The 11,951-nt window shown below is 43.6% G+C and overlaps 2 protein-coding genes across 3 annotated transcripts; one reads left to right on the forward strand and one right to left on the reverse strand.

Annotated features, from left to right (window-relative positions):
• Window positions 1–3,249: 3,249 nt before the first annotated feature.
• On the reverse strand, window positions 3,250–5,074 carry HSPB2 (heat shock protein family B (small) member 2). Of its 2 annotated transcripts, none has more exons than XM_036028580.1 (2): window positions 4,368–5,074; window positions 3,250–3,744 (listed from the first exon to the last, which is right to left on the reverse strand). In XM_036028580.1, the coding sequence occupies exons 1-2, from the start codon at window positions 4,843–4,845 to the stop codon at window positions 3,452–3,454; spliced, it is 771 nt and encodes a 256-aa protein (XP_035884473.1). In that variant the 5' UTR covers window positions 4,846–5,074; the 3' UTR covers window positions 3,250–3,451. The 2 variants fall into 2 exon arrangements, with proteins under 2 accessions (XP_035884473.1, XP_028371173.2); XM_028515372.2 differs by having other exon boundaries at window positions 3,250–3,906.
• A 79-nt stretch (window positions 5,075–5,153) lies between these two features.
• Window positions 5,154–8,547, forward strand: CRYAB (crystallin alpha B). Its single transcript, XM_028515373.2, has 3 exons — window positions 5,154–5,677; window positions 6,794–6,916; window positions 8,194–8,547. The coding sequence occupies exons 1-3, from the start codon at window positions 5,477–5,479 to the stop codon at window positions 8,395–8,397; spliced, it is 528 nt and encodes a 175-aa protein (XP_028371174.1). The 5' UTR covers window positions 5,154–5,476; the 3' UTR covers window positions 8,398–8,547.
• The last annotated feature ends 3,404 nt before the right edge of the window (window positions 8,548–11,951 follow it).

Raw genomic sequence — 11,951 nt, forward strand, 5'->3', positions numbered from 1 at the left:
ACACAGAAATGAACACAGGGATGCTGTCAATTGAGGAGACAAAAAAATATGGCTCAAATGAAAGAGCAAAGCCCCAGAAAAATAACTAAATGAAACAGAGATAGCCAACCTACCATATGCAAAGCTCAAAACACTGGATAAATATACTCAGAGAACTCACTGAGTATGGCAAAAGTATAAGGAAAGAAGTGAATGCTACACTAAGTGAAATAAAGAAAAATCCACAGGGAACCAACAATGAAAGGAGGGAAGATGGGGTTCAAATCAACAATTTGGAACATACAGAAGAAATAAACAGTCAACCAGAACAGAATGAAGAAACAAGAATTAAAAAAAAAAACAAAAAAACGAGAGAATAAGAAGACTCTGGGACATCTCCAAAAGTGCCAACATCCAAATCATAGGGATGCCAGCAGGAGAAGAAGAGCAAGAAATTGAAAATTTGTTTGAACAAATAATGAAGGAAAACTTCCCCAATCTGATGAAGAAAATAGACTTCCAGGAAGTCCAGGAAGCTCAGAGAGTCCCAAAGAAGTTGGACCCAAAGAGGACCACACCAAGACACATCATAGTTAAAATGCTAAAGGTTAAAGATAAAGAGAGAATCTTAAAAACAGCAAGAGAAGAGCAGAGAGTTACCTACAAAGGGGTTCCCATGAGGCTATCAGCTGGTTTCTCAAAAGAAACCTTGCAGGCAAGAAGAAACTGGCAAGGAGTATTCAAAGTGACGAAAAGCAAGGACCTACATCCAAGATTGCTCTATCCAGCAAAGATATCATTTGGAATGAAAGGCAGATAAAGTGCTTCCCAGACCAAATGAAAGTAAAGGAGTTCATCATCACCAAGCCATTATTATATGAGATGTTAAAGGGACTTATCTGAGAAAAAGAAGAAGATCAAAACTATGAACATTAATATGACAACAAACTTACAACTATCAACAATTGAACCTAAAAAGTAAAACAAAACAAAAAAGAAACTAGGCAAACAACCAAACAGGAGCAGAATCATAGATATGGAGATCCTTTGTAAGGTTATCAGCTGGGAAGGGGAAGGGGGAGTATGAGGGAAAGGATACAGAGATTAAGAAGCATAATTGGTAGGTACAAAATAGACAGGGGGATGTTAAGAACAGTATAAGAAATGGAGAAGCCAAAGAACTTACATGCATGACCCACGGATGTAAACTACAGGGGGATTGCTGGAGGGAATGAGAGTACTAGGCGGAGGAGGACAAAGGGAGAAAAATTGGGACAACTGTAAATAGCGTAATCAATAAAATATACTTTAAAAAAATAAAGGAAGGCCTTGGCTGATGTGGCTCCTTGGATTGTGTGCCAGCCTGTGAACCAGCGAGTCCCCAGCTCAATTCCCAGTCTAGGGCACATGCCTGGGTTGTGGGCCAGTAGGGGGCGTGTGAGAGACAACCACACATTGATGTTTCCCTCTCTTTCCCACCCTTCTTCTCTGTCTAATAATAAAATCTTAAAAAAAAAAAAAAAAGAAAGGAAGAATTCTTAACAGATATGTCCAAAAAGAAAATGAAGTCAGCTACTTTATGAAATTCTTTGTTCTCAGTCATTCAAAATGTCCCAGAAGAAGTTGTCTAATAATCTTTAAAAAACATGGATGATGTGGGGATTTAGACCAAATCAAAGGTCTCAGATTTTTTTCTAGTTAAGGAACCCTTTCTTTTAAATAAAGCTCATGTGAGAACCCCACCTACAAAACAGATCAATGTGAAGCTGTTTCAGTTGAAGTCAGAGTGGGATATTTTAAAATTAATTTTCTTTTCAGTTAGGTACTATGATTTCTAAGAGTAGAAAATAAAAGACCAGTTTTCATAATTAATATTTACAATGTGTATCCCCCATAGTGTATCACTTGGGGGTTGATAAACATTTGTTGAATGAACAAATGAATATATCAAGTTATTTCTCTGAAGCATGCTTTCATTTTAAAATCTACTTATTTTTTTCACTCCTCACTTGAGGATATATTTATTGATTTGAAACAGAGAGAGAGAGAAACATTGATGTGAGAGAAATATTGATTGGTTGCCTCCCATATGTACCCCAACTGGAGATTGAACCCGCAATACAGGCCTGTGCGTTGACCAGGAATCAAACCCACAACCTTTCGTGTTCATCATGATGTTCCAACTAACCCAGCCAGAGGGCATGCTTTCATTTTAAATCAATGGCAATCCTTTAACCAATTATTGGCTTCTTTAAGTGAGAGTTTCTATCCTGGGGATGCACAGACCCCTAAGAGGGGTATATGAATGGACCTCAATAGCTCTATTCAAATTATATGCCAAACTTGGAAGCATATGTATTTTTCTGGTAAGAGTATCTATAGCTTTTGTCCAATTTTCAAATGGGTCAGCAACCCAACAAATTTAATAATTAACCAGGATAATGGAAGAATTTCAGATGTCCACCACAGTCTCATAAAAGATATATTTGGGGACAGAGAGATCTCTGGACACTCCCCAAATCATACACATGCATGCTTTTTTATTACAGAGAGTAGTTGAGGGGTCAGACCCCCAGACTTTCCTGCACACACCACAGCTCTGGTAATAACACTCTACTTCTAAAGTACACTTCCCTGGCCATCACAACCATACCAGTAGCCCTAGACGCCCTGCATTTAGTCTCAGATTATGTGGCGGTTATACAGTGATTCCTCTCTATGGGATGTTCCAAGATATGAGGCAAATGCTTTCTCTCATGAGCCTCCCCTGTGCAAAGGGTAGGGAGACTATGGGGTTCAGTGACAATGGCAGAGATTTCTGTGTCTGTGCTCCTGTGTATACATACTTGTCCCCTTAGAATCAGAGGCTATTTTCAGTGGACAGACCTTAGTATGGAAAAACAGGGCTTTAGGCAACTCTCTCCAGCCAAAATCTGTTTCCAACCCCTACCCCAAAGAGGCCAGACAGTCTGGAGACCCTTGTTTTTTGTGTCCCTAATCACCAGCCCAGACAGTGCCCTCTGGGTTGTTTGGATGGTATATCCCTTTTCTCTCCCAGGATCACTCTCTCTTTTGTTGCACTGTGAGAAAATTATGGCTAGGAATTTGATCTGGAGCCAGTGTCAGCTTCCGGGTGTGATCTCAGCATCCCTGTGTGAGCTCAGGCTTCTATAACACTGGGTACAACTAACTGAGGAGTGTTTCCCTATCTATGACCTCCTCCCCCACTTCCCACCCCATCCTCCAGGCCACAGAATAGGAAACAGCACAAATAAGGCCCTGAGATTTGGGTTTATTCAGCTCCACCCAGAACTAAACCAAAGGCTAGGACATGTCCCAAGGGACCAAACCATACATTGTGGCCCATGCACTTTTCCCCTTTCCCAAGGATGCTGCTACCTCTAGGGTGATGGCAGCTGCCGTATCACCACGGGAGGGAGGTAGAAAGTGCTGGATACCAGGTCTGTGGCATTCAGGGCTCAACTCCCGCTGCCTCCTCTTCTTCTTCCGGATCAGGAGGCGCAGGAAGTAGGGAGATGTAGACCTCATTGACTTCTGTGTCCAAATGTCGGCCACCCCGAGGAGCCTCCAGGTTAAGGATGCCATCATGTGAGAGAGCAGCGCGGACACGCCAGGGGTCAACATCAGCAGGCAGGACATAGGTGCGGCAGAACTCTCGAGATACGAAGCCATGACGGTCCAGGCGCTGGGGGTGCCGGGCAGACACCTCCAACAGGTTGTCCACAGTCCTCACGGTCACCTCATCTGGGGTAAAGTGGCTTACATCCAGAAATGCCTGGAACTTGCCCTCACTGAGCCTGAGCTCAGAGGCCCCTGCCCTGCTGCCCTCCCCTGCTCTGGTGGCTCGCGGCCGAACATAGTAGCCATGGTAGAGGGTGGGAGTCAGGATCTCTTCTGGCAGGAGGCCTGAGGGGCAGAGAAAGAGAAGGCAAGAGGCAGGATGAGGCACAAAAGAGGTAAAATAAGACATGAGGACTAGGTTGAGCAGGATGGGGGTCAGGAGAAGTAGGGAATGGGTGGGAGGGGGACACGATGACTAGAAGGAGGCAGCTGGGGACAGGGGACTGAGAAAGGGAATGAGATGGGAATGGAGGAGGCCAAACCAAAGCAGAGCTGGGTAGACAGAAGGGGAACAAGAAAGCAGGCGGCAGGTGTCAGAGCACAGCGTGCATCACGTCTGCGTGAGGTCAGTGGGAAGGAGAAAGAGCCCTGCCTGGAGGGGGTAAGGGAGGAACTGGGGTAGGAGATGGCTCGGCCCAGGGGTTCAGTTAAGCCCGGAATGAGGTGGAGGCCAGCACCGTTGGGAGGCCAGCCCAGAATTTCAGGCAGTGGGGGTGGGAGGCAAATGAGAGGTGTCTGTGCCATACCTTCTCCGAAGCGCTGCTCGCCCAGGCGGCTCGGGTTGGCAAATTCGTACTCGGCGGTGGCCGGGTGGGCATGTGGCACCGAGCGGCCAGACATGGCTTCAGACGAGTAGGCAGCCCTAGTCCGCGGAGCAGTGCGACCCCTCCAGCTGCCCGCAGAGCCAGGGCTCAGACGGAGGTGGGGGCGGGGTCTACACCACCCAAAATAGTGCCGAGGCTGGGGGAGGGGCGGGCAGTGGGGGCCCTGAGGCCAGGCACCAGTGTTTGGCCAGCGCTGCCTGGACCCCCGTCCCTTCCCCAGCACACCCTTCAGCTGTCGCAGGGGACCAGCGAGGACAGCTGGAGGTCCTGGCTGGAGTGTGAGCTGGGAGCGGAGGCTGGTCAGAGGTCCCGGAGAGCCCTGGCTGAGACCCTTACAGTTTGCACATTTCCCACACCATTTTTTTCTCCTCAGTCGCAAGCACCCTGTTTTGGGATCCATGTAAGGTGAAAGATGCAAGAAACTTTTCTACACTTTCTTTGGTTTGTGGTGAGGGGTCTTGCTACCCAGATGAATGTCAGTGTCCTCACCAGAACCCAGGTCAACCTCTAGCACCACACAGATGCCTGCCAGTGACATGTTGGTGATCACTGCTTTCCTCCTGGAACCCTCAAAGAGTTAATGTTTCTGGGGCCCTGCCAAGGAAGATTCCAGTTTGTGCTGGAGCCCAAGATAGTTGCTGGCCCCATACGCCTGGCTGGCTAGGCTGGAGAGGAGGAGGGACACACCATCTGCCTGCTTGGGATTCCTGACTGTGTCCCAGCCAGTGGGGGGCAGGGTGCCACTGGGTGTGGCTAGAAAGCTAGTGAACACAAGTCCGGCACAAGTCACTGACCAGCTCAGACGTGTTTGTATTTCTCTTTTCTTAGCTCAGTGAGTACTGGGTATGTGTCACACTGCCAAATCCCTGATCACAAGTCTCCACCAACGGCGGTGAGCTGGGATAATAAAACCCCTGACATCATCATTCCAGAAGCTTCACAAGAGTGCGTATATAAGGACTGGCTGTAGCTGCTGCTGAAAGGAGCTGACCAGCCAGCTGACAGCCAACCCCCGACATTCACCAGCCACCATGGACATCGCCATCCACCACCCCTGGATCCGCCGCCCCTTCTTTCCTTTCCACTCCCCCAGCCGCCTTTTTGACCAGTTCTTTGGAGAGCACCTGCTGGAGTCTGATCTCTTCCCAACTTCCACATCCCTGAGCCCTTTCTACCTTCGGCTGCCTTCATTCCTGCGGCCACCCAGCTGGATTGACACTGGGCTCTCAGAGGTAAGTCTCCCCTTTACACCGCAGGAGAGTTTGCTGAGGTTTCTGGAAACATCTCCAGCTGCCCTCCTTTCCCTCTCTAAATCTGGCTACGTCGAAGTATCTTGTCTTTTAGGCACTTGTATATCCTGCAGTGAAGAAAGATGAGGTTTGCTAGTTCCTCTCTCCCCCAGTACCTTTTTGTTTTCAATGTTCCTCTATATCCTACTTACTGTGTTTTTTTTCCCATGTGATATGGAGGTCTTTTATTCCCTAAATTTTAAGTAAGACACCTCTCTCTGGCTTGGTTCATAAGGATCTACAAAGAAAGAGCTGCCTTCGGATTCCTTTGCTTATCACTTCTAATACCTCATACTCCTGAAAAATTTTATCATTTCAAGTTTCAGAGCCAGGAGACAGCCCTACTTCATCCTGAGCTTTTCATCCCCACCATGTGGAGCTGGAGACAGCAACCACTATTTCCTTCCTTCTCATTTCCTCTTCTATGATTTTCTGGGTTGCTTGGGGCTATGACAGGACACTAGCCTGGATCTAGGCATAAGGAAGGAAGAATGTAGGTCCAGTCTGGGAACCCCCACCACCACTTGGCCTAAGAGGTAGAATGTGGTGAACACAAAAGGTTGATAGAAGCTGTTGCAGATAAAACTCTGGTTTAAAAATATCCAAGTGTGAGTAAACAGGAGCTGAGCAGGGAAGGGCTTTGGAAGGACAGTCAGACCAGCAGAACATTCCAGATTGAGTGGGTGGGAAACTTGGCAGACAATTGAGCAAGAAGAAGGGTCCTTTGTCTCACAGACAAATGACAAGGCCAGGCATTGGGGTCAGAAAGGCAACAGAAGCCATGCCCAGGCTCATCCTTGTAATTGGTCCCCTGGGTGACTTGTCTTCTTCCCTGTCTCTGTAAATAAAGTTTGGGCCTGATGTCCAAATGGTGTGCATTGGGTACCACTGTGGTGGCTCCCTTGAACCAGAGAGCCATGTTTATTCAAAAAGGGATTTTTTTAACCAAAAAGAGGAAGATAAACTACCTGCAAGTCTGCAGAATGGTGATACTCTACTAGTAATCCACATTCCCACCATTTTTTCTTCTGCTTCTTTCTCCCACCTTGCCATTTCTAGATGCGTCTGGAGAAGGACAGATTCTCTGTCAACCTGGATGTGAAGCACTTCTCCCCAGAGGAACTCAAAGTCAAGGTGCTGGGAGATGTGATTGAGGTGCATGGCAAACATGAAGAACGCCAGGCATGTAGCTTGTTTTCTCTTCTTTTCATTCATTCAGTGCATACTATGTGCCAGATCCTGCCATTAGCTTCTGAGGCTGGCCACATTCTAGTCCTAAGCCACTGGGGTTTGGAAACGGGGATAGACCTGGTACTGTGATTGTTTTGGTCAGAGAAGAGATCGTTGTTGCTTTTTGTTTGTTTTAATTTGATTGCCTTAGATGGGATAGTTGGGATGTTCACTTACCATTGAAGCCAGTGGTTCTCAACCTTGGTCACTTTAGAATCAGGAGGGGAATTTTAAAAAATTCCAATGCTGAGGCACATATCAGGCCAATTAAATCAGAATTTTTAGGGATGGGACACAGTTATCAGCATTTTTAAAAGTTCCCCAGGTAATTGTAACGTACAGTCAAGGATGAGGAGCAATGATTTAGGCATATTGCCTGTTGGATACCTGGTTGCTTTATATAATTACATTAACTGCATGCACTCTGAATGCCCTAGAGTTTGGTACTTTTTGATGTTCAGGAATCCTCTTCTCTTTAGTCCACCATAACATTGAACTACTTGGTTTGCCTAAGTTTGTACTCAGCTTCTAATACCCTAGAACCCAAGTGGAAATCTGTTGAGAACCTGTCTGGATAAATGCTTGAGATTCAGCAGGTACAAGGGTTAGGGTCAGAATTCTTTAACAGAATTTTGAAGAATGGAATAGCTTCTCATTTCTTTCTGGGAAGGTTTTTTAATGAATTTGCTTCTTAACAGTTTCTGATAACTGAGAACCATATGCATCAAACAGTACAGTTTGAGGTCCTCAAACCATTTCCATTTTGCATATATGATTTAGGTTTGGGTCACAGTCTCCCTGGATGGAGTCTTTTTTTTTTTTCTTAAATAGCAGCAGTCCTATTGATCTGGAACATTCTGGGATGTTCCTGAAGAGTCAGGATAATTTCTGGGCTCTCTCAGGGCCTTAGATCTTCAGTACTGGATGATATTCCAGATCTGTCGGCCCAACAAATATTGATCTAAACTTTTGGGAAATACCTCTAAACATATCCATGCCTCAGAGTTTGGAGAGCTGTGAAGTTTTACCTGTTTCTGACTTCTCAGATTATCCTTGGTAGGAGTGACCACCTAGACAACTTCATTTTAGCCCCAAATGGAAAAGCTTTCTCTCATGTTGCCATGGCATTTGGTCACACCTAAGGGGAAGGAAGATGTCTAAGTTCTAAACAAATGGTGTGATTTTCCTGTTCTTATCTCTCTGTCTCTTTCCTCCTTCTCTTGGATTAGGATGAACATGGTTTCATTTCCCGGGAGTTCCACAGAAAATACCGGATCCCAGCAGATGTGGACCCTCTTGCAATTACTTCATCCCTGTCATCTGATGGGGTCCTCAGTGTGAATGGACCAAGGAAACAGGCCTCTGGCCCTGAGCGCACCATTCCCATCACTCGTGAAGAGAGGCCTGCTGTTGCTGCAGCTCCCAAGAAGTAGATGCCCTTTCTCTAACTGCATTTTTTAAAACAAGAAAGTTTCCCCACCAATGAATAAAAATCTTAATGACTAGTGCTGAAGCTTATTAATGCTAAGGGCAGGCCCAAGTTATTAAGCTAATAAAATATCATTCAGCAACAGATAACTGAACTGCCTTGTGCTATGTTTATTTTTTTAAGATTTTTATTTATTTATTTTTAGAGAAAGGGGAAGGGAGGGGAAAAGAGGGAGAGAAACATCGATGTGAGAGAGAAACATTGATCCATTGCCTCTAGTACACACCCTGCCCAGGGACTGAACCAGCAACCCAGACACGTGCCCTGACCAGGATCTAAATGGTCACCTTTCACTTAGTGGGACAATGCCGAACTCAGTCACACCAGTCAGGGCTGTTTTTTTTAATTGGACAAACACAGCAGATCTTTAATCATCATACTATGATTTAGGGGGTTCCAGGGATATTAGAGTCAAGATGACTGTCTCCACCACTCACTAGTGGCATAAGTTTTACAAGTCATTTAAACTTTCTGGTCTTTAGAGCTTCCATTTATAACACAGAGTACTGATTTATACACTTTTTGTGAGGAGTAAATTAAAGAGAAAAGGTAGGTAAAGCCCTTGGCAGAGTTCAAAGAATATCAGTTCCTCTGACTCCTCCCTCTTTGATTTTGGTCCTCAGTTCCAACAACAAATCTAAACGAACTCTGGGATAACAATACATAAAAGGTCTTAGTATGTCTCTGAAGTTATTTATGTAACTAGGGAGGAGAGATGGTGCCCCCAAAGTTATTTGACATTTTCCTGCTGATAAGCATTGCCCTCAGCTGATTCACAAAGGCAGTAAATAGCACTTGGGTGATTAGAACTAAACAAGCCTCTCAAGTGTAGTCTCTAAATTATCTGGCAAATACCTATTAAAACTAAGACTGGAAAATTTCCAATTCAATGGCCCACCATAAAAAAAAGTTAACTTTTAGAATTTGAATAGTCAATGACTGATTCTATTATTTAGCTTAAACAAATACATATTCTTTTACAAAAACATCTTCATTTCACTTTTGTGAACCTAGACAAAACTTGTGATTCCATTAATGAAAAATAGTCCTGTGTATGTTATCTGGCATAAATGTTTTTTGCTTCTTTTTTTCCCTCTACCTCTGGGCTCATTGTTCCCTATTCCTCAGTAGTTTTGCACTTGCCTCCATTTCATTTTCTACATCCCTCCCCAGTTCTAAACCAGGTTTTATAATGATGAGTGGGGCTGCCATTCTGCTATCATATTGGGTACTATCATGGAGCCACAGTAGAGCTTCTATAAATTTGTAATCACAACGTTATGTCTGAATTTTCCCACCTCACTAAGCCCAGAGTTTCTATTCAACTAAGCCTCCCAGAAGTTTGATAAACAGGATTTTTCCAGATTTCTTTCACAAATGAGAAAATCTCATCACAGCCTCTTGACTTGAAGCAATAAGCAGGTTTTTCCTTCTGTCTTGGAAATGAGCACTTTTAGTCCCTTTACCCTGTAAAAATGAAAATCTTAGCTGCCACTGTCGGCTTCTAGACCTAGAGGCCAATAAGTCCATTCTCCTGAACTTTATTTTTATTTATTCAAATATTTTGTTATTTATTTTGTCCATATTGTTACTTATCATTGTTCCCTGTCAGACCCCTCCTCCACATACAGCACCACAATGCATCTAAGTGGGTTGCCCTGCCCTGGCAAATATCTAAGGCTCCACCCCTTACTATGTAACAGGTGCATTGAGACAAGAAAATATGGCCCAAATGAAAGAAAAGATCAAAACTCCAGAAAAAATACAACTGAGCAATGAAGAGATAGCCAACCTATTAGATGTAGAGTTCAAAACACTGGTAATCAGGATGCTCACAGAAATGGTTGAGTATGACTGCAAACTAGAGGAAAAAGTGAAGGCTATGCAAAGTGAAATAAAGGAAAATGTACAGGGAACCAACACTGAAGGGAAGGAAACTAAGACAAATCAATCATTTTGACCAGAAGGAAGAAATAAATATTTAACCAGAACACAATGAAGAAACCAGAATTCAAACAAATGAGGAGAGGTTTAGGAACCTCTGGGACAACTTTAAACATTTCAACATCTGAATCATAGGGGTGCCAAAAGGAGAGCAGGAAGAGCAAGAAATTGAAAACTTACCTGAACAAATAATGAAGGAAAACTTCCCCAATCTGGTGAAGAAAATAGACTTCCAGGAAGTCCAGGAAGCTCAGAGAATCCCAAAGAAGTTGGACCCAGGAAAGTACACACCAAGGCACATCATAATTACATTAGCCAAGATTAAAGATAAGTAGAGAATCTTAAAAGCAGCAAGAGAAAAGGAGACAGTTACCTACAAAGGAGTTCCCATAAGGCTATCAGCTGATTTCTCAAAAGAAACTTTGCAGGCAAGAAGGGGCTGGAAAGAAATATTTGAAGTCATGAAAGGCAAGGACCAACATCCAAGATTACTCTATCCAGCAAAGCTATCATTTAGAATGGAAGGGCAGATAAAGTGCTTCCCAGATAAGGTCAAGTTAAAGGAAGTCATCATCACAAAGCCCTTATTATATGAAATGTTACAGGGACTTTATTGAGAAAAAGAAGATCAAAACTATGAACAGTAAAATGACAACAAACTCACAACTATCGATAACTGAACCAAAAACAAAAAAACTAAGAAAAAACTAGAACAGGAACAAAATCACAAAAATGGAGATCACATGGAGGGTTATTAGCTGTGAAGGGGTTGGCGGAGAATGGGAGAAAAGGTACAGGGAATATGAAGGATAAATTGTAGGTACAAAATAGACAGGAAAATGTTAAGAATAGTATAGGAAATGGAGAAGTCAAAAAACTTATATGTATAACCCATGGACATGAAGTAAGGGGTTGGGCAATGCTGGTGGGAGGTGGAGTACGGGGCAGAGGGAAATAAAGAGAAGGGGAAAAATGGAACAACTGTAATAGTATAATCAATAAAATATACTTTAAAAAAATAGAAAGACATCCCTGGCTGGTGTGGCTTGGTATATTGAGTGCCAGCTTATGAATCCAAGGGTCACCAGTTTGATTCCCAGTCTAGGGTATATGCCTGGGTTGTGGGCTGGGTCTCCAGTTGGGGTCATGTGAGAGGTGGCCACACATCAATGTTTCTCTCACTCTCTTTCTCCTTTCCTTCCCCCCCTCTCTAAAAATGAATAAATACAATCTTTTTTTAAAGATGTTTAAATCTTTAAGAAAGTATCCTACCATATACTTTCTTAGTTATGTGATCTTGTGTGTTATTTAATTTTTTCCAACTTCAGTTTTCTCATCCATAAAGTATGGGGACTCATAGTATCTACCTCATAGAATTGTGAGGAATAAATCAGAAAACGCAGATAAAGCATGTAGTATATTTCTGGACCATCATAACCATTCAACAAATTGTATCTGTCATGATTGTACAAAATTTTCAAAAATAAGAACTATTTGTGTGCATTATTTTGGACAAAAACTTGATATAATTAAGATTTTAAACACAATGATTCT

This window comes from Phyllostomus discolor, chromosome 6, assembly GCF_004126475.2.
Source record: "Phyllostomus discolor isolate MPI-MPIP mPhyDis1 chromosome 6, mPhyDis1.pri.v3, whole genome shotgun sequence".
Lineage (NCBI taxonomy): Eukaryota > Metazoa > Chordata > Mammalia > Chiroptera > Phyllostomidae > Phyllostomus > Phyllostomus discolor.

What these genes read in the sequence shown, in the direction of transcription:
- HSPB2 (XM_028515372.2), bottom strand. Translation starts at nt 4,845, where the DNA reads ATGGATCCCAAAACAGGGTGCTTGCGACTGAGGAGAAAAAAATGGTGT. An exon ending in CGAGCAGCGCTTCGGAGAAG is followed by an intron (nt 3,907 to 4,367) that starts GTATGGCACAGA and finishes TCTGCCCCTCAG; the next exon opens with GCCTCCTGCCAGAAGAGATC.
- CRYAB (XM_028515373.2), top strand. Translation starts at nt 5,477, where the DNA reads ATGGACATCGCCATCCACCACCCCTGGATCCGCCGCCCCTTCTTTCCT. An exon ending in TTGACACTGGGCTCTCAGAG is followed by an intron (nt 5,678 to 6,793) that starts GTAAGTCTCCCC and finishes TGCCATTTCTAG; the next exon opens with ATGCGTCTGGAGAAGGACAG. An exon ending in GCAAACATGAAGAACGCCAG is followed by an intron (nt 6,917 to 8,193) that starts GCATGTAGCTTG and finishes CTCTTGGATTAG; the next exon opens with GATGAACATGGTTTCATTTC.